Here is a 21,749-nt window from a genome sequence, read left to right on the forward strand (position 1 = left end):
CCACTCAAGAACCCTGATGTTTATAATATGTTTATAAATGGAACAAAACTAGACACTTCATGTCCCAGTTGGCAGCAGTGTACCAAAAATCTAGTAGAAGCACGAAGCAAAAACATATTATAAACATGCCAGGGCCAAGAATGTCAACATAAACAGCACACACCATTAAATTAAGTTTCATTCAGAAACCAGAATCCTTAAAGTCAGTTACAGCTACATTTAGTTGATGTGCAGGATGATCACTACTAAATGAATTTTAGAGGAGACTCCTATATAGGCTCAGACCGTACCTAGACCCTGATCTATCCCCAACCTTGCAAATTACATGTAAGCCTGTCAGAAATGGATTCTCTGAAAGTGCAGGGTTTCAAACCTGTACGTGCAATTAATGCATAGGGATTAAGATGAATTGTTAGCCTTGTTTAAATCAAACATATGATCAGTATAACATAACCAATGTCAACAAATGTTTTTTTTTGCTTTAAGCTGTTTAACGATTCTTGTACCTTTACTATATAGATAGCACACACATAATACTGCACTTTAGGCATAAAATCACATGCCCACTACAAGGCTGAATGGTGTGTATCAGAAATTTTGAACTCTTTCTTTGGTTTTACCACAGCACTCATGATATATAAAAATTGTAATAACCCCAAAAGCACAGCATCATTTGACACAATAAAAAAAAGACAGAAACTGGTGATGGTAACACTTTTATTCACAATAGAAAAACTTGAAAAGTCACAGCACAAGACCACTGATTGAAGTGTCATAAAATAGCAGGTCTTCAAAAGATGTTACCAATTCTACACCCGATAATTCCATCAAGTCTTAAGAATCTATCAAACAAAGAAATGGAGAAAATCTCATAATAATGCGTATGAGGTTGGAAAGCTTGGGCAAGAACAAAATGAGAAGGTAAGAGAAATCTCAGCGACGTTTAGGAAATTGTTGGGCAAGCAATTTAGCGATCTCTGAAACTCCAACTCTCTCTTTGCCTTCCAACATGGTCCTTAACTTCTCCTCTGAAAGAACATCTTTCTTCATGCCAGGGTTCTGCAAGCCATTCATCCATTATTCGTCAATCACTTGCAAGAAATGTATGCAAGTCCATCAAAGAGAACATTTTCCCGGCAACATTCCTATTGCTATTTCTAGTAATACTAAAAGAGGGTAGTGACAATAGATAGAAACCTGACGATTGTTGAGCTTGATGAACCTGGTGATGAGTTCGGAGATATCAGAGGCAGGAGGATCACGAATCCCGAGAAATTTACCCAAGTTGCACTTAGAGGATGGTGTCAGCTTGGCTTTGACTTGGGCATTAACAACACTCCCCCAAGAAGCATAGGCTGGGTGCTTCACTACTGCTTTCTTCAAACTTCTACTTGCCTTACCACCTGCTGCCGCCATTTTTTTTAAATCCTTCTGTTGCTGCACTGTTTCAACCTTCACCTTCAATTCCCAAATCAAAACTTGGCCGACTCCTGCAGCGCCAGGATTGAACTGGACACAAAATTAAAAACCCTTAACCCAAAAGATGAAAAAAGAATACAAAAGTCCACTTCGACAGCAACAAAGCTCCACAAATCCTAAATTCCCTATTTTCGCTCACACATAACAGTGACTAAAAATCTAAAATGAAAGCAAAAAAATACGATGCAAACAGCTACGGACTACAAATTCAGTAACTAATAACAAGATAAAATTATGGGATAAGCTTATAACATACCAACTGATTAAGCAAAATCGAGTGAGAAATCAAAAATTGTTTATTTCATTTAGTTTTGGCAATCAATACTTAAACCAGATGAGCAATCATTAGATTTTACAGTTTGCTTGCTTCTTCATTTCCAACAGGCATCCAGTAACAGTAATTGATAAGGCTCTGAGGCAAAGAGAGGGGGAAAGAGAGAGTACCTGAGGCTGTGGGGATCCAAGAAGAGAACAAGACACTGTGCTCGTAACTGGAAACGCTCTAGTTTCAAACCCAAGGCCAAGTGAAGAGACAAGGGAAACAAATAACTGCTTAATGTGTAAGGGTTTTAATGTGGGCTTCATCGATCCGGCCCATTTTCCTAAAAGCTAAGTTTTTAAATTGCCCTCTCGGTATTTTCTCCTTGCGACAATTTCATTTTTTTTTTTACTGTAAGATAACCTGATTGATAAAACTCAAAATTATAAATATTTTTTCTTATAATAAATGTAAAAACTGCTACTTTAGAAGGAACTGGCTTCAGGACTCCTGCCATGCAAGCAAAGCAGATTGTTGTCCTCCTTGTTTTTCTGTTGATTAATAACCCATAAGAGACATTTTATGATCAAAGAGAAATACCCTTTGATTATCCAAAAGCTTGATGTAGAAATTCCCCTCCTTTTGCAATGTCTTTGGGGCAAGGCTGCCCCCCCAAAAGAAAAGAAAAAAAAGGAAGGGCCCAGGGTACATATGCTTCTAGCTTCTGAAACGCTGTCCAACCTCAAAATCCTTCCATTCACAGACAAAGGGTGCGAATAAAAATGGCTTACTATTTACTAGTCTTTCCCTTACTCTTGCTTTTGTGTGCTCCATCTCCTTCTCTTGCACAGCCGTTTAAAGCTGTGAATTTAGGAAATTGGCTCGTTAATGAAGGGTGGATGGATCCTTCTCTCTATGATGGGATGCCCAACAATGATCTCCTGGTAATTTTAGCTTTACTCTATCATCCTGATTCCTGATCATCAACATATCACTCAGGCCTCATGTGTGAACTATCCATCACAACATCATTATATCTATCCCAAGCCCTCACTTCATTGATTAAGACCTCTCTCGACGTCTTAGTCCTTGAAAGACCATGCAACTTCTTTACTTTATTTTCTCTTACTACCAGGTATAATTGTTTTAGTCGTATCTACTACTAGTTTTAAATTAAGCTGATAATCTCTCTCTCTCTCTCTTACACTCACGTATATCTTATTGTCGTTTTACTAATTTGTGTTTTAAATTTACTGCAGGATGGAACTCAAGTGCGGTTCTTCTCCACAAGGCTACAGAAGTATCTTTGCTCAGAAAATGGAGGTGGAACCATTCTTGTAGCCAATCGGCCCTCAGCCTCTGACTGGGAAACTTTCAGAGTAATTAAAATCTTTAAACTAATGATCTAGCTAGACTTAGTGCATTAGTACTACTATTTACCTTTATTTGTTCTGGATAATATCTATGACTATTTACCTTTTCTGTGATTTTAACTGGACTTGTAAGCTTTGTTTATAATTGTAATCTCATGCTGCATGTTTCTCATCTTTACTTTACTGATGATTTTATTTCACAGTTGTGGAGGATCAATGAGACATATTTCAACTTTAGGGTGTTCAACAAGCAGTTTGTGGGGCTAGAGGATCAAGGAAACAAAGTAACAGCATTTTCAGATACTGCTGGAAACCGAGAAACATTCCAGATCATAAGGAAAAATGATGATCGGAGTATAGTTCGCCTCCAAGCATCAAATGGACAATTCCTTCAGGTTTTGCCTAATCTTTCTTCTTCTTTTTCTCAGCAATAGCACTTTTAATTTCTTTTATTTTTTGTCATTTGAGCTCTGGAACTTTCACCGAACTAGTTTGTTTTAGATTGATCATGATAAATTTCTCCTTTGGTGTACAAAATAAACCTGATACAGGAAAATCATACCATGAAAAGTGTGTCTTGTGGACTAAAACATGATCATTTTAGTGACTCCAGGCTCTTGTCAGTTAAACAGCAGTAGTGTACATGCTAGTGATCAACACTCTGGATCATTGTACTATAAGTGGCGTAGCTAACTATCAGTTTAATACTCTTACCATATGTGTGTGTGTGATAGCTTAATATATCATCCGCATTACATGAAGGATTACTGTGCTTCTGACTCTGTTGTGTAATCAGGCAATATCAGAGACACTGGTAACTGCAGATTATGTAGGCTCAGGTTGGGACGACGGTGATCCATCAGTCTTCAAAATGACTATTGTCAATCCCAACGCCATACGAGGTGAATATCAACTCACAAATGGTTATGGTCCAGACAGAGCCCCTCAAGTCTTGCAGGTAAAAGTTATAATTCATAGCATAAACAAAGAGAACCGAAGTTTGTGCTAGGCTGCTAGCATTTTAGCAACTATAAGTATAACTAAACCACGAATGACTTGCAAATTACCTGTTCATCCCAGGATCACTGGAACTCTTACATCACTGATGAGGACTTCAGATTCATGTCAGCAAATGGTCTTAATGCTGTCAGAATTCCAGTTGGATGGTGGATCGCATGCGATCCGCCGCCTAAACCTTTTGTTAGTGGCTCTTTGAAAGCCCTAGACAATGCTTTCACATGGGCACAGTGAGTATCATTTACTAAATGAAATCAATTGACGGTTTAATGTTGTTTTTGGGAACCTTTTTCTGTACAGGTGCTATAAATACTCTGATGATGGCTTACGTATTTACATGTATATTTATGTAGGGAATACGGAATGAAGGTAATTGTTGATCTGCATGCGATTCAAGGTTCACAAAATGGCAATGGTCATAGTGGGACACGAGATGGGTACCAAGAATGGGGAGATTCCAACATTCAAGATACTGTGGCTGTCATAGATTTCCTTGCAGAGAGGTAAGACGATAAGTTTTTTTCTACACATTCTCCATGTTGTGAATTACCTTCCAAATCAAATCAGGTTGCTTATACATGAAAAATTGTTTGAATTCTGATGCAATGTTTGCTACTAAACAGGTATGCCAACAATACAAGTCTTGCAGCAATCGAATTGATGAACGAGCCAATGGCCCCAGGCATCAGTCTAGACACCCTAAAGAAGTATTATCAAGCTGGATACGATGCCGTAAGGAAGTACACTCAAAATGCTTATGTGATCCTCTCCAATCGACTAGGGAACGCTGATGCAAAGGAGCTCCTTTCATTTGCAAGCAGTCTGCATTGCGTAGCCATTGATGTGCATTATTACAACCTATTCTCAGATTCGTTCAGTAATATGAATGCGCAACAGAACATTGACTTTATCCATAATCAGCGGTCTAGTGATCTCGATACCGTGACCACTGCCAATGGTCCATCCATTTTTGTTGGTAAGTCCAAAACCAATGTTTACGCAATCAAAACCAGTACTTGAAGTTTTTTCTAAGCCTAGTCTACCTCTTAACTGTAATTGAAGATAATGCTCCGACTAGTTCAAAAGGTAATACGCTGAACCGTGTGCTGAGATTTTTGCAGGGGCATGGACTGGAGAATGGGAAGTGAACGGAGCATCGATGGAAGATTATCAAAACTTTGCTAAAGCTCAAATCGAAGTCTACGGGCGTGCCCAATTTGGATGGGCATATTGGGCTTACAAGTGTGCCGCCAACTACTGGAGTCTAAAATGGATGATCGAGAACAACTACATAAAGCTCTAGATTCTGCCAATGGCTATTACATCAGGACGTAGTAACTGGCTTTTGGGCTCCTTCTATGCATGAAAAGGCCAACAGTGCTCTTTTTTCTGTTAATTGTAACGTCCAAGATTAATAATGGGGATTAATTTACCTCTATATCTATCATCTTGATTGCCAAATGGCATCGAGGGTAGTTGAGGATTTGAAATAGACCCCTGCATATATTTTCCAAGTTACTACTTACAATTGGATCAAAACTAATAAATGGAAAAAGGACTAAGTGAGATTTAAAAAAGAAAATCACCTATTGTGTTCGTTCAATAGAGATTGTCTTGATTCATAAGAAGTTCAAGCTTTTTAAAACTCTACGAAGTTGAAAAAATGGGTGTTAGAGAGTTATAAATGTTCTTTACTAGCGACCAGCGAGGGACCCGTCCGTCGGCCTAGATATTTGGTCTTTGCTCCTGTGGGCTAGGTGCAATTCACTTTTATTTTTTTAAAAATTAAGTTTAACGTCCCGCTTGTTAAAAATAAATGTTCCATTGTTTGAAAAAAATATTTGCAAGTAAATTTAAAGCAACGTAGTATCTCCGACTACAATGCTAAAAATAAACTGACATGATTTACAATAGAAAAACAAGGAAAAAAAAACTCTAGAAATATTGAAATTCCAATGATAAAACCACTTGAACTATTAGGAAGATATCGACGAGATGAATACAACAACTTTAAAAAATGTCATTATCCAAATGTGTCGGGGTTCATGTGCCTTCGGACGATTTGTGTGGCACATTCCAGTCACCGTTGATGACTTTTCTTAATATCATTGGATTTGTCTCGTCGAGATCTTTCCAACAATACAGTTACTGGTATTATTAGAATTTAGACGTGACTTTAAAATGTTTTTTTTTGTCTTCCCCTTGTAATTTGTCACGTCCATTTTGAAAAATTGCAGACCTATTTTGCTGACACTCTATGCAAACAAAATTCTTCGGGATCTCTCTAAAGGCAATATAGATTTGCGTTAATGATAAAGATGCAATTCATTAACACACTACTGAAAAATTTTCGGAAATTTTAGAGATTTTTATTGGAAAAAAATGACTCATCCGAAAGTCCCATACATTTGGGCTCTCATTTGAGATTTACCCAATTCTTTTCTCCTATCCGATTGACATGGAACTAGAATTATGGTGATCATAGTCTATATTTAATTCGGCTTTTAAAATTCATCTATCGATCAAAATTTCTTTAAAAATTAATTTAAATTATTTGAAATTTTTTATTATTTCACTTAAAAGAGAAAACAAATTGATTTTTGAGATGAATAAATATTTCTTGTGGCAGCCCAATGCCTATGCACCAAGCCTTTAGATTAGTGGAGTCTAGAAGAGACTTAGATAGTATTTGGAAACGCGGGTTAATCCATGTTTTTAAAAAATTTAATTTATTTTTTAATTAAAAATTAATTTTTTTATGTTTTTTATCGTTTTGATGTACTAATTTTAAAAATAATTTTTAAAAAATAAAAAAATACAATTTTAATGCATTTTAAAATAAAAAAACACTTTGAAAATAACCACAACCACTTTTCCAAAACAACCATAATAAAAAAAATAAATTAAGCAAGAATCTTAGTTTAATGGCTATAAAGTTAATGACTTAATCTGTTTTATATATTGAGATATTTAATTAAACTATTCTTATATTCTTAATTTATCCAAATTTATTCTTTAATATAAGTAAAGTTTCTAATATATTATTTTAGCACTTTTTAAATCTCAACAGATAAAATTAAATTAAAAATTAAATACAAGGTAAGGAAGGATTTGCGAGAGTTTTAAAGTTTGCAGACGATGATCATTAAAGAAATACAAAAGTTAAGAAGATAAATAAATAAAGGGTAAAAAGGAACTAATCTCTATGTCCGGTTGGAGAGTTGGAAATTGGAGACAAAGTTTGGGTAATGATGTTGGTGGGGCCCACTAAATGACAATAATGCCCATGTTCTGAATGAATTATTGGTATCTCCTGCTTCCTGATTGTGATTGCTGTACAAAAGTTTTTCTTTTTAATTTTTGATTCGTTTTAGAGATTTTAAATTAATATTTTTTATTATTTTGATGTTATAATATAAAAAAATATTTTTTAAATAAAAAAGTTTTAAAAAACAATTTATATCTGACTCTCAAAACAGGCTTGTTATCTTTGTAAATGAGTGGCGGGTAAATCTCGGGCTATAGACCCACGAGGGGCCCAATAATTGGCAGAAAGTGCGCATAATACCTCTCTTCGTTTTGAGTTTGAGTGATAATAATAATAATAATAATAATAATAATAATAATAATAATAATAATTAGTTTTCCTCGGACGCCAAAAAAAACACTTGTAGAGAAAAAAAATCAAGAAAAAAAATACTATAAAAAGTATTAGAGAATAATATAAATTATATTTTGAAATTTTATCTAACAGCTTAACTTATTGGGTTGTGATGGTTCTTTGACATGGTATCAGAACTTTAATGACCAAGCGGTTACGAGTTTGAATCTCATCATCCTAATTTATTTGATAAAAATTAAGCACAAGATAATGTGAATCTATGTAAGTTTCAAGCTCAAAAGGCTTTCAGTTGAGAAAGTGTATTGGAGAATAATATAAATCATATCTTGAAACCTTACCTAATCGCTTAAGTTATTAGGTTGAGATAATTGTTCAATTTTTTTTTTTTATGAGATTTTTTTAGCAATAAACACGCATCTTTTTGAATATTTCTGAGCTATATATGTAAAATAATTCTATCCGAATAAATTAATTTAATTATCACGTTCATTCAAATCATTTCGAAAAATCTTTTTTACATATTAACTGTTTTCTTTTTATTATTTTAATGGCTCTGCTATTATCACCAACCGTTTATTAAAATATGAAACTATTATTGTATATCTTTAATGATATTAATTATTATCTATATGACCGAGAACTAACCATCTGGAACTAAACGACTTCGTTTCGCATAGGATAAGACAAACAGTAGAATGAAAAGAACCGATGAGAACCACCAATAATGCTAGGCAATTTTTAGAGCTCTACTGAACCAAATGACTGGTTCGATTCGATCACTTTTTATTTTTATACGTTTACTTTACAAAAACATACAAATAAATATTACAATTGAATTTTTAAAGTTTAATACGCTAAAAAATAAAATAAAATAAAATAAAATGGACTAAATTTCTATGCAATTATGAAATGATTTAAAAATAATTAATATATTGTCAATAAACAACTGATTTAACTCACGAAACCAACGATCTAAACATTTTCCAATTCGATCATGATAACTATTATTGTAATTGTTGTTGTCCGAACCTTATTTGATGGAAAAACAATCACAACTTTACACATTGGCACATCCACCACGGGGTGTGCCCACGAAATATAAATGCTTTTCTAGCTATTTGACTCTTTTGTTTTGGGGTTGGATAGTTTTTTTTAATCATAAAAAATAAACATGACAGCATTTTATACGTGTTTCTTACATAAAAATCAATATTAAATTTAAAATTTTATGCAAGTATTTAATTAAATAATTTGAGAATTATCAGTGCAAATGAAATAAATTAATAAGCTTTATTTTTAATTAATCAAAGAGTAGTCAAACCCGTAATGAATTGAATTAGGTTAAATAAATTTTTTTTATTTTTTTTATTTAACTACATGAATTTCTATCTTTCCAGGGACAAAGGCTGTACACACATGTATAGGCCTTGAAATAGTAGAATAATTTCTATCTTTCCAACGTGGAACAAATCCTATACACACATATATAAGCCTCGAAAAATCACTATCCAATATGAGATGATTTTCTGATTGGATTCTGGTTTTTTACCAAGTTCACCAAGATTTTTTTTAAATTAATTTTTTATGCATTAATAATTTAGATATTTCAAATTATAGTACTCATATTTAACAACATTTTTCAACAAAATTGTAAACCTAAAAATGAAAGCATTCCACTTTTAATTATGTGTCGAATGTGCCTAATATATATATATATCTTGAATACATTTTTGAACGCAATCTATGAATAGACAGCAACTCCCAAGAGTTAAAATACAAGGAAGAGCCTACCAACTCGAGATTTCTAGTTAATTACACATTTATATGTGGGTTGAGAAACGTAAATGGTAGAATTTAAACAAGAAATGTCCTTTCTTTCTAGTTGACTTCTTACCACTTGACTATTGGCAGCTGAACTACTAACTCACTTTTTAATTATTATATCTAAAAGTGATTTTTTTTAATGCATTCTTGAAATTTCATCTAATAATTTAATTTTTTTAATTTAAATTGATAATTAATATGCTTTGACATCTGAAACCACATCATTTTAGGTGTTGTTATTTTGTTACTTTGTGTCAATATCAGGAAAAAAAAATTGATCCAAGGATGATAAATCTACCTCCAAAACCATAAAAATAATGTTTTTAGTGCTATAATGTTAAAAGAAGAAGAAAGGAAAGAAGACGTATTAAGCTTGTAGTATTGGGTGGGCTGATGACATCAGAAAACACATAAGATTGGTGGCATTAATACATGCCAAACATTCACAAAAGTGAAAAGATGTTTGTTGGCTGTCCATGCTCCACTCGGCCGGCCCTCACTCACTCACTCACTCACTCACTCACTATGTACGTCTTGTTTAGGTTCATTCTCTACCACTATTTCTAATGCCATCCTTTTCCACTATTGCATGCATCGATCCCCCAAGGTTCATTCCTTACACTTTTCTTTTTTAATTACTATCAATTTAATCTTCTTCAACTTCTAGAACATGCCATCATTGCCACTGAAATTTGGACAACACATGAAAAACGAAAGACCACGATGTTATTGCAAGATGGATTTAATATATATATATATATATATATATATAGTGAAGAGTTGCCATGAAATATGTCCACCGCGTGGCAATCTCTTAAAATAGTATGTGTCAAATAATATTTACTTAATTTATCACAAATATTTTGAAAACTACAACCATTCTTGTATAATAGACACGTAGAAAAGATAAGAAATAAAAAAAAAAATAATTATAAAATAAGTAATGCTACTTAAAGATGCTGACTCTAGAGATCGACTAGGTATTCTTGTTGTCTAGAACAACATAAAATTATTAGTCAATTTTTTTAACAACTAATAATTACACCGTGAGGATCATGAATAAGAATATGCTAAAACAAATATTTTTCATTAAATTACTAAAATGATCTGGAGGTGTAAAGATGCAGTAATAATTTAGCTTTTAAAATAATCTTACGATACCCAAGAGACCGAGCAAACTCTAATCCACCTGATTATTTTAGAGTGAGATTCTTTGTTCGTGGTGAATCTTATTGAAAAGAAAGATGATAAAATGAATACTAATTATGCTATGATTTCTTGAGCTCTATATTTGTTGAGCAGGAATTGAGAGGTGAAAGTAAAGCACATTTATAAGAAAGTTAGAGTGTGTTTGGTATTGCGGTAGCTGTTGTGGTTGTGGTTTGGAAAATTTTTTTTTTATAAAAAGTACTTTTAGTTATGGTTGGTTTGAAAAAATAGGTGTTTGGTTAAAACTGTGTTTGAAATTGAGGTTGAAGAAAAAGTAGTTTAATGTGTTTGGTTAAGAATGCTTTTGAAATTGAGGTCAAAAAATAATTTAAAAATATATATTAATATTAATGGTTTTAAATTTAAATATTGTAGAATTAATTACTCCTATTACATCATGAAATAAAAAATAATTTATAAAAAATACTTTTTATTATTCCATTAAACTATTTATAATTTCATTACATACAAAATTCATCCGATAAGAACTACAGTTTTCATAATTTTTTGAGCGTAGATAAAATATTATCAGGTATAAAATTGATATTACAGTGCGAGTGAATTTAATTCACTTTATACTAGTGTTTTTTTAAAAAAAATGTTAAAAAATTAACACACTAAAAAAAATAATTCACGTGAACAGTGCAATTCTTGCACTGTTCACATGCTCCACTGTTCAGTGAACAGTGGAGGCATGATACACTGTTCAGTGAACAGTGTATCATGGTTGAATTTCCCGAAAGCAGCATTTTTCTACTTTTCATCTTCCTGCGTTTCGCACGCGATTTGGCTGTGGGACCGTGCACAGTAAGCAGCTTTTTTTTGTTAACCAAACGTTTGCTTCCTGTGTTTTTGAAAAAACACAACCTCTAACGCGTAGCCAAACGGGCTCTTAATGTTGTAGCAGATTGGTTGGCTAATTTCGGGATGAAGAGGAACTTGTTGTCTAGAGATGACTAGGTAGTTCATGATCATCATGGGGGTTTTTATTTAATTTTTTTATTATGACTTGATTGGTTCTGTAACTGCTTGTCTAATTTAGTTTTTGGGCTTTAAGCCCCACTTTTCATCAAAAGAAAACAATGTAGCCTTTGATATATACCCACCAAACATATGCAATTCTCTCCATAGAAGATATATCTAACTAAGATCTATTTTAATTGAAAAAAAAACTATAATAAATCACATTAAAGACATGTTTTTATTCTATCAATGATTTGACAAGCTTAATATATATCATAATATTAAATTAGTTTTTTTTTTATATAAATTACAATTGATGAAGTCATGAAAAACTTCAAATAGAGTCTTGACTATATTTGTCTGTCTGGTACATTGATGATTGACCTGTAAAATAAACGCCTTATCATGATAAAGGACCCCTAAATTCTTAAGTTAATAAATGTAAGAGGGGTGAAATGTAGGTGTGAGAAGAGCTAATGTGTGTCAGGAAGAACAATGTTGTATGTGAAACAAAAGCATAATGAAGTCCATTGAACTTGCTTAAGCCTCTTTTCTTACGTAGTGACCTATGATATTTACAAATATCAAATGTCATATAAGTTTACCTAGTGGAGAGGAAAAAATGATAGAGAATATCTGATTTCTTAAAAAATTAAGTCAATGATTGTTGTGTCACGTTTGCCATTTGATGATAGGTTGGTCCTTGAGAGTAAGTCATTGATGTAAAGCATATCTAAGCCAAGAGATTTAGTTCAAAGTTAGGCTTAGATATAACCATTGGTGAAAAAGTTGGCCTAAGATAGTTTGATTGAGAACAATAGTTATTAGTGAGAGAGGGTGGTCATTGCAAATATAGGTTAGGTGCAGAGTTTGATTGGGCTAAATTTTTTTTTCATTCTCTTTATTTTCTCCACCTTTGGTTGGGTTTAAAATAAGGGTCGGTTAGGCTTGGCTTAGAAAGGGTTTTGTTGGAGATGAGAGGGTTAAATTGGGCTTGGAGAAAAGAGGGTTGGGTTGGGCTAATAAGGAAAGGGTTAGGTTGGGTCCAAAATTGGGCTTGGTTGGGATAAAATTCAAGACTAAATTAAAGAATTATTAGAGAATAAATGATCAAAGTGAAAAAAAAAAAATAATATTTGGGGTGTGTAACACAAACAACAACATGTGAAATGAGGTCGTTGTGTGTAACGAGATATGAGCTTCTATGATAGTCTTTTTTAGTGTTGTCTGGATCATCTCATTGGTAGCTTCATGATAGTGTGGTGTGTACATACGATGAACGCACAATGGTGCTTCGACGATGCATTCTTTCCACCTTTCCGTTTCCTCATTTTTTTTTCTTATTGCCTTACTTTTTATGCATATTTTTTCTCTTCTTCCCTACTGAAGCCAAATTTCTTTTTCTTTTTGATGTGTAAGCCTTAGTTAGGCCAAGAGAGGGTTCGATTGGACCTAAAGTTGGGCTCGGTTAGGCCTGATCTTCATAGCTTTGGTTGGATAAATTTGAGAGGGTTTGGTTGGGCCTTTCAGGCTACCCATTTCTCTTCCCTCTTCCTCCCCTCCTCTAGCCTTCTTTATTTTCTTGTTTAGGCCTTGATTAGACCATTAACAAACAACCTTGATTGGACTTTTTAGAGGGGCTTGATTGGGTCATTTTAAGTGTTTTTTTATTGCACCATCATTTTTCCCCTCAACTATTTTAAACTATCATGTTTGAAAGACTTAATTATTAGAAATAAGGGGGACATATACATGTCATGTTACCAAACTTGTTTATCCCTTTAGTATAAGTGTCTTATACATGTCATGTTATTGGACTTATCTATCCCTAATGTATAACTTGTTAGGAAGTGTCTCAAATGTAAGAATTGGTAAGAAAGGCAATATAGTAATAATATAATAAGATGAATAAAAAAGTAAATATTATAGCTTGTGTATGATTTCAAGAATGGATTTAGAGGGAAATGTCATATGAGTAGTCACAAAAACCTAAAGAAGGATCTTTGATCCTTTTGCAGATAAGTGATTGCAGAAACATAGAGATAAGTGACCATGAAGACTTGTAGAAGGATACCCGATCCTTTTAAGTTAAGTGGTCATGGAAAAATGGAGATAAATGGTAACAAAGACCTAGAAAAGGATCTCTGATTCTTTTGAGATAAACAATGACTAAGATTTGAAGAATTTAATTAAGAACTTGATATTTTTTTCATGACGATTTTATTGCAAATATAGAGACCTGTTTGGAGACATGGAGAAACATTAGTGGTTTTACTAAAAAAAAAATTAAATATAATAGAGATATGATTTTTGAAAATTATTTGATTTTGAGACCTTTCCCTATATGCTTGTTAATTTTTTAAATTTATGTTTACCCATGTAATGTTTTCATATTAGCACATCACTACAATATAGTATCTTTTGTGATTGAAAATTCGCTCACAAAAAGAAAGTTCAGTCATAAAATTATTATGGCGGCTTTGTGACGGAAGAATTTTAAAAGCTACAAATATGCGATGATTTAGTTTTGTGACCAATTTTGGTCAGAAAATTATTTTATTATTTAAAAAAATCACAAATAAAAAATTTTGTTTGGAGAGAATTTAATATTTTGGCAGGAATTTGTGGCAAAATTGCAGTTGCAAATTGTCACAAAAATAAAAAAAGTGACAAGATTTTGTTTAGAATTAAAAATTAATCCTTATAAATAAAAAGTAATTGAGTATTAATGATAGTAATAATCATCATGATTTCTTAAATAAATAATTATTCTTCCAAAATAATTAATAATAATAATAATCATCATCATTTTTAAATAATTACCACTAATATTAATTGTCACCATCATCATTTATTTTACTTCTTGGAGAGTAACACCATCATCATCTTTAATTTAAATAGTAAAATAAGAATTTTAAATTACTTCTTAATTGATGCATGCTTTTTTACGAGAAACTTAAATGATAATTTAGATAAAATATGATAGAATAAAATGAGAAGTAACACTATTCAGAATGAAAGTGATGGAGTGAAGAATGAAATATAGTGCAAGAGATAGAGGAAAAGAGAGTGAGTTGAATTGTAAAGAGATTGAGTCAAAGTGACTAGACAAAGGTGGAGGAAGCGAAAATGCATTTGAGTGGGGGACGGAGAGAAAAGAATGATGGAGAGAATGAACGAAGTAGAGAGTGGGAGGGCGATATGAATGAAGGAAAAAAAAAGAGGGAATTTTATTTTTTTAAAATAACTTAAATGTTTGTGACTGCGCATGATTTGACCATAAATATTTCACATCCCTTTTTCCATATCAATAATTCTAAGCCCCGTTTGGTAATGCGTTGTAGATGGAAGATGGGTAAATTTTGAATTTTTTGAATTTAAATTTGATTTTTTTATGTTTTTTTATGTGTTGATATTGAAAATAATTTTAAAAAATAAAAAAAAATATTATTTTAATATATTTTTAAATAAAAATCACTTTAAAATATAATTATTACCACATTCTTGATCACCTCACCATATCCGGGTAGTTGTGAACACTATTGTCTTTTGCCTTTACATGTAAATGAAACTCAACTCAACTCAGTGGCCAACAAAAATGTGTCTCGCTGTTAACAGGAGCACGGAAGCACCTGGGATAGTATGCACATCAAAACAAAGCAATGACATCCTCAGCACGCATGATCCATATACCTTTCTTTGCTAGTGAGTCCGTGACACCATTAACTTGTCTTTTCTTGTGAATGAAGATGACAGCCTATACCTTCTTGATCGACGGAGAAATTTCATTGAGAATTTGCTGTACCTTCCTCGGTTTTGTCAAACCCAGTAAGTAGTATCCACCGAGTGATTTGATTCAATTATTCAACTGACTTGATTGCACTGAAAGATGTCCACTAATCTCCAAGATTTTCCTGAGAGGAAGAACCCCAGCCTCGTTAATATGATCCCAAAATCTCAACAGGACCCGGGAAGGTAGATGCAGAAGTCCTTAACTGATCAAAACTATTACTGATGGATCAAAACGAAGGTGGCTTCATAGAATTTTGGAAATCTTCTTTGATGAATTAAGGAAATCTGAAGTGTAAACACGAGAGGCAGATCATACATGTAATTTATAAAGAAAATTCAAATAGGTTTATGTATTATCCCGCAGATAGTACACATATTTTAATTGAAAATATTGATGCCTTAACAAGAGCATTATTGTGTTTGTTTTTTACTCATTCTTTGACGTAACATGAGTTTGTTTGCAAGCATAAAGAAAATCACAAGTAAACAAATAACCCTTATAAAATACCAAGAAAAGGGTGGAGAGGAGACAGCATTCATAAAAGCAAAGAGAGCAAAGAAGCGTGACGTGGAGGTGTAGAACCCGGTTCCCGCAAGCAACGGCCTAGATTCTCTCTCAGTCACCCCCACCCCAGTATACTCCTCCTCCCGTTAATTATCTTCTCTCATTTCCTTCCATTATCCCTCGCACCATACCAATAGATTAGCATCTCTTTCTCTCTGAATAGTGAAAGAAGGGAACAAAGAGAGAGACGGTATGTCACTAGGGAAGCGTCCAAGGGGACCCATGAGAAGAACAACAAGCATGACTGGTATTGCCGTTGATCTTCCGAGCAACGTGGGCGCCGGTTCATCTGAGCCTTCTGATGATACTACCCAGAATCATCAAATGATCATCAAGGGTCTCCATGCAACTGCAGGACTCGAAGAAGGGTCTCTTGATTATCACAACAAAAACAACATGATGGATACTTCTTGTGGTGAGAATACTAGTGGATTCTTGCACGATCAACCTTTCTTGGCCTCCGTGTTGTCACCAAGAAACCACCATAAGAGCAGTGGCTCTGGTAATCATTTTGTGGAGGATTCTCATTTCTTGCGGACCTGTGGCCTTTGTAAACGCCGGTTGGCTCCTGGGAAAGATTTATACATGTACAGGTATGTTTACATACATATATATATTTTCGAATTATTTCTTAGATTTTTTTTGTCTTCTTGAAGGGATTTTTTTTTTCCAGTCGTGCCTTTTCTTTTGTTTTCATTAATTCGGAAGGATTTTTAGCTTGGAAGCTTGGTGGACATGTAAAGATCTACCTATGACCGTATATTGTTATTTTGCTTCGTGAATGATGAGAAATGAAGATTTTAGCAAAAAGAAAATGTTATGTAATGAAGTAAAATTTATCACTAGCTTCCACTTCTAGCAAAAGAAAATCATTTTCTATTGACTCAAGAAAAAAAAAACGATATCTTCTACGATAATATTACATCCTATTTTGTTCAATTATGATCTAGTGTATTTTATTCAACTGAATGCTGAAGTTTGTTGTTAGATTCTTTAATTCGTGTTTTCTTTATATATATATATATATATATATATATATATATATATATATATATATATATATATATATATAAGATCCGAAACTGGTCTCCTCATGCCTGATGCCTCCGATCTAAGCTCTTCTTTTCATATATTTTTCCCCTTCTTAGTCTCAATTGATTTGCAAATTCAACTCTTCAAATTTTGATATTTTTTCTCTCCTCCTTGTACTATACTATATATATAAGCCAAAGATTTTATCAATTAGCAAGGATGAAGATGATTGGATGATTCTTTTCTTCTTCTTCTTCTTCTTCAATGAAGTGCTTAATTGTATTAAGTACTTTCTTTTTTTCTATATGATAATATTGCAGGGGAGATACGGCATTCTGCAGTCAAGAGTGCAGAGCACAGCAGATGAAACAAGACGAGAGAAAAGAAAACCGCAACGTTATGATAACATCAAAGAAAGGAGAACGCCATGCATCAGCATCCACCACAAGCTCCAAGTCTTCTCGTAAAAGTGAAACTGTGGCTGCTGCTTGACTTGTAGCTAGACTACTACTGCTTTTTAAGAGACAAAAGATCATGTGTCATAAATGACAACACAACGTTGTAGAATTTCCTGGGAGAGATATAATTATTCCATTACCCAATCTCCTCTACTATTAATGATCAGACAAAATGTATTTTACATGATGGCCTGCACTACAATATGAGGAAAACAATATTACAACTAATTATTATGTAAAATATGTTGAAAATCATTTCAGAAAAAAAAATATATTTAGAAAATGAATGTGGCTACAGTTATTGTATTGAGATGCCAATGGGACTTGTTCTTTGTCCGCTGGGAATATTTTTAATCCCACCTCCTCTTTCATTAAATTTATGTCCTTTGCACTTTCATTTTGGGTTTGTATCTAATTAGAAGACTTGTTCTGTTATATATATATAGCAAAATTATAAATAATATTTTTCTTATGACTATTATATGGAAAAAGAGAAGCTAATTAGATTAGTAGTTCCTTTTAAAAATTAAAAGAAATTATTTATTTTAACCGGAGTTTTCACTAAACTAACCGTGGACGATCATCTAACCTTTACGTACCACATTAATTAGTAAAAAAAAATCAATAGAATTGTATCTATCTTTAATAACTTTCCATTTAAAAATTTTAAGTAATTGATAGGGAAGTTAAAAATATTTGTTTATTTATTTAACTTAATGAATTTGAATCTTAGATCTAGGGAGGAAACTTAGTTAATTGATTGACATTAAGATATATTGTTGAACTTAGTTAATTGATTGACATCAAGATATATATATCATGGCCCATGCTGCGCGGTGTTGTGGCTTAAAACAATTTTTTAAATATAAAAAAATATTCAAGCGTTCTTAATGTATATATTCTACTAAAAAAATAATTATAAACTCAAAATATAATATATATTAGATAATATCATTTTTTAAATATTGATATAATGATATACTAGATCACTACCAGAATTCTAAAAAATACCGATGGAATTTTCCGTTGGTATTTATACTCCCATTCCGTTGGTAATAAATTTACCAATTGGCTCATGGACAGAAATTCTTTGTTGGTAAAACTTTCGTCAGTAATTTTTGATCTGTCTGTGATTTTGTCGATAATCAAAGCGCACAAAAAAAATTACTCCCTTCATGTTGTTGGTATTTCCCTCGATAATTTTTCCATATAATCGATAAAAATACCGTATGCAATTTTATCGGTGATCAAACAATGACACAATGACATTTGCAGTAATTCTTTTTCAACTTTCTAGAATATACCGACATCAGTATTTATACTCTCATTCTGTCAATAATACCATTAGTAATTATTTAAAAATATTTTTAAAAAATCTATTTAACTGAAGTAGAAAATAATTAAATTAATATAAATCAACATTCCATAATACTCAAGAACTGAGTTGCTTGGAAAAAAAAAAGAAGAAAATCAACTCAAACAAATTTGCAACAAATAAATAACAAAAAAAAAAACAAAAAAAACAAATAAATAAATCAACTAAAAATAATTTCCACCGAACCTACAAAACCTATTTCAGAACCCATAATCTAGCAACAAATAAAATAATTTAATTGAAATTGAACGGCAAAATTAAAAAAAAAATCCAACTAAAATCCATCAAAATTGATCTCATATATATAAAAAAAATCCTAAAACAACATTCATACAATTATCAAGAACAAAAAAAATAAAAAACAAATATAATGCAAAAAAAAAAAACACTAAAAAAGAAGAAAAAAGAAAAATCTAACTTTGATGTAATTACGAGTGAAGTTGAGAAGAGAAAAAAAAACAAATTCATAAAGTATGTTAATTAAAAAAATTTGAGAAGAGAAAAGAAGAAGAGAGGAGAAGACATATTTGTGCATGGAAGAGAAGAGAATGAGTTAAGGAGAAAAGACAGAAAAAAAGTGACGTTGATGTTTTTTACAATGAGAGGAAGAAAAAGGAGAGACGTGTTTGTTATGACATGAGAGATTCTAGTTTTTTTATTGGAATATTTTATTGATGGTTTTACCAATAGATAATTAAATATTAGAATTTTTATCCATTATGTCGGTAATTCTGTCTGTAATATTTATTTAAAATTTAATTTAATAAAAAAATTTTAGAAACCCTTCAAATCAAATATCACTGATAACTTTTCAATTTGTCGGTGATTCCGTTTGTAATATTTAATTTAAATTTTTAATCTAATCAAAAAATTTTAGAAACCCTCCAAATATCATCGATAACTTTTTAATCCATCGATGATTTTATTTGTAAAAAACAAAAATTAATAATATAATTAAAAAATGAACAGTTTTAGAGCTTTTTGAAAAATACAGACATAATTAATCTGTCAGATAAGCTTTATAATTGACATAATAAGCCGTGATATATATATATATACACCAAATTTTAGCTAATTTCAATGAGCTATGTATAATGGATCATAGTATAATAGATACAATACTAATAATACAATAGATAACTAGACCTAGCTAAGTCTAGAGATAGGTTTCTTCATATTGTTTCAATAAATACACACGAGACGTTTTAAATTTTTTGCTAATTAGTACTTAGCTTTTTTTAAATCCAGTGAGAGGTGCTCGTTGTCGACAATAAAAACAAAAGGGTAATTATAAAATGAAAAGACTGCTGTAATTTTTGTAAGTGTTTGAAAATACGGTTTAAATTATATTTTTTTAATTTAAAAAAATTATTTTTATTTAAAATTAATTTTTTTTAATGATTTTAGATCGTTTTGATCGAGTGGAAAATATTTTAAAACGCTGTTTAGAATGCAAGTTTAACTAAATTTTGAATATTTTTTTGTATTTTTTTTTTGTTTTTATAGTTTAATATCAAAAATAATTAAAAAAAATTAAAAAAAATATTATTTTAATAAATTTTTAAATAAAACAAATTAAAAAAAACAACCCCTCAGCACTCCACGCTCTAATTATACCTAACTTTCATTATCAATTGAAAATTTGTTACAATAAAAAGCACAGATCTGTCATCTGGTGGTTGGTGTTCCAATTAAAGTTGAAAGAGACTCATTTGGAGCTGATCGATTGATTGATAGAAATGGGCTGTAATGCTGCTGCTATGGTGTCCTTGACAAATCACATACTCTTGGTGGGACCACGCACTTTGGGATATACGTGTCCATATACCACCCGTAGAAAATAGCCCCTATTTATTTTCTCATTGATTTTTGAGGATCCAGACTGCCTTCTGGAATATTCAAGAGCACGGATCTCACCGTCCAATGAATTTACTACTAGTGGTCCAATTGTAGCCAATCATCATCACCATTGAAGATTCCTTGGACAACCGTACGAAGATATAATTACTTAGATGTGATTCCATTGTTTTTTTTTTTTTTCATTTGGAATTATATTGTTTGTTTTTACATTTTTTTACGTTTTTAAAATACTTTTAAAAAAATTTAAATTTTTTTTAATTTTTTTTGCTTTAAATTAATATTTTTTTTATGTTTTTAGATCATTTTGATGCGCTGATATCAAAAATAATTTTAAAAAATAAAAAAATATTATTTTAATACATTTCTGAGTGAAAAACACTTTAAAAAACAATCGCAACCACACTCACCAAACAATGATAAATTTATTAGGGGTATTTTATGATCGACAATCCGGACAGGTCAAATATACAATGTTATAAAACCAGATTAATTTATTTTAAATTTTTTGAATGATTTTATAGACTCGTTCTACATAGGTGTCATTTGATTTTGTAACCATATGAGATTTGAAAATTATGATTGGAAAATATTATTTTGTTGTTTTAATTATTTTTCTAGTTAGTTTAGATTTAATTATTTTTTTCTACTTAACTTTGAATTTTCTTGGTTATATTGGTTTTAATTTCTATATGAATAATAGACGTGTTATTTTTTATTAGATTATTGAATTTATTCAGAGTTTTCCCTCTATGATTTTAGGACTTAAAAACCTTGGTTTTATTATTATTATATATTGCGTCAACATTCATCTTTGTGACTTTAAATATCAAAGTTTTCCCTACTTATTTTTTAGGCCTATAATATAGATGTTTTATGTAAAATAAAATAAATATTTTTATAGATCAGATGAGATTTAAAGGA

At 31.7% G+C, this 21,749-nt stretch overlaps 3 protein-coding genes across 4 annotated transcripts; 2 read left to right on the forward strand and 1 right to left on the reverse strand.

Annotated features, from left to right (window-relative positions):
- Window positions 1–690: 690 nt before the first annotated feature.
- LOC112327638 (uncharacterized) lies at window positions 691–2,082 on the reverse strand. The gene is made up of 3 exons (XM_024601968.2): window positions 1,924–2,082; window positions 1,198–1,509; window positions 691–1,059 (listed from the first exon to the last, which is right to left on the reverse strand). Exons 1-3 carry the CDS (start codon window positions 2,062–2,064, stop codon window positions 934–936), a joined length of 579 nt encoding a protein of 192 aa, XP_024457736.2. The 5' UTR covers window positions 2,065–2,082; the 3' UTR covers window positions 691–933.
- Window positions 2,083–2,334: 252 nt separating this feature from the next.
- LOC7471527 (probable glucan 1,3-beta-glucosidase A) lies at window positions 2,335–5,710 on the forward strand. 2 transcript variants are annotated; one of them, XM_002306283.4, is made up of 8 exons: window positions 2,335–2,682; window positions 2,998–3,117; window positions 3,315–3,506; window positions 3,908–4,069; window positions 4,192–4,358; window positions 4,482–4,631; window positions 4,752–5,104; window positions 5,250–5,710. In XM_002306283.4, exons 1-8 carry the CDS (start codon window positions 2,521–2,523, stop codon window positions 5,429–5,431), a joined length of 1,488 nt encoding a protein of 495 aa, XP_002306319.3. In that variant the 5' UTR covers window positions 2,335–2,520; the 3' UTR covers window positions 5,432–5,710. The 2 variants fall into 2 exon arrangements, with proteins under 2 accessions (XP_002306319.3, XP_052309375.1); XM_052453415.1 differs by lacking the exon at window positions 2,335–2,682 and adding an exon at window positions 2,717–2,873.
- A 10,358-nt stretch (window positions 5,711–16,068) lies between these two features.
- On the forward strand, window positions 16,069–17,899 carry LOC7477097 (FCS-Like Zinc finger 7). Its single transcript, XM_002306284.4, has 2 exons — window positions 16,069–16,696; window positions 17,456–17,899. The coding sequence occupies exons 1-2, from the start codon at window positions 16,296–16,298 to the stop codon at window positions 17,625–17,627; spliced, it is 573 nt and encodes a 190-aa protein (XP_002306320.1). The 5' UTR covers window positions 16,069–16,295; the 3' UTR covers window positions 17,628–17,899.
- Window positions 17,900–21,749: the final 3,850 nt, after the last annotated feature.

Source organism: Populus trichocarpa, chromosome 5, assembly GCF_000002775.5.
Source record: "Populus trichocarpa isolate Nisqually-1 chromosome 5, P.trichocarpa_v4.1, whole genome shotgun sequence".
NCBI lineage: Eukaryota > Viridiplantae > Streptophyta > Magnoliopsida > Malpighiales > Salicaceae > Populus > Populus trichocarpa.

Excerpts from the sequence above, each read along its gene's own strand:
- LOC7471527 (XM_002306283.4), top strand. The coding sequence starts at position 2,521 with ATGGCTTACTATTTACTAGTCTTTCCCTTACTCTTGCTTTTGTGTGCT. Across the intron at positions 2,683-2,997 it reads TGCCCAACAATGATCTCCTG|GATGGAACTCAAGTGCGGTT; the intron begins GTAATTTTAGCT and ends AATTTACTGCAG. Across the intron at positions 3,507-3,907 it reads CAAATGGACAATTCCTTCAG|GCAATATCAGAGACACTGGT; the intron begins GTTTTGCCTAAT and ends TTGTGTAATCAG.
- LOC7477097 (XM_002306284.4), top strand. The coding sequence starts at position 16,296 with ATGTCACTAGGGAAGCGTCCAAGGGGACCCATGAGAAGAACAACAAGC. Across the intron at positions 16,697-17,455 it reads AAAGATTTATACATGTACAG|GGGAGATACGGCATTCTGCA; the intron begins GTATGTTTACAT and ends ATAATATTGCAG.
- LOC112327638 (XM_024601968.2), bottom strand. The coding sequence starts at position 2,064 with ATGAAGCCCACATTAAAACCCTTACACATTAAGCAGTTATTTGTTTCC. Across the intron at positions 1,510-1,923 it reads TTGGATCCCCACAGCCTCAG|TTCAATCCTGGCGCTGCAGG; the intron begins GTACTCTCTCTT and ends TTTTGTGTCCAG. Across the intron at positions 1,060-1,197 it reads TCAAGCTCAACAATCGTCAG|AACCCTGGCATGAAGAAAGA; the intron begins GTTTCTATCTAT and ends AATGGCTTGCAG.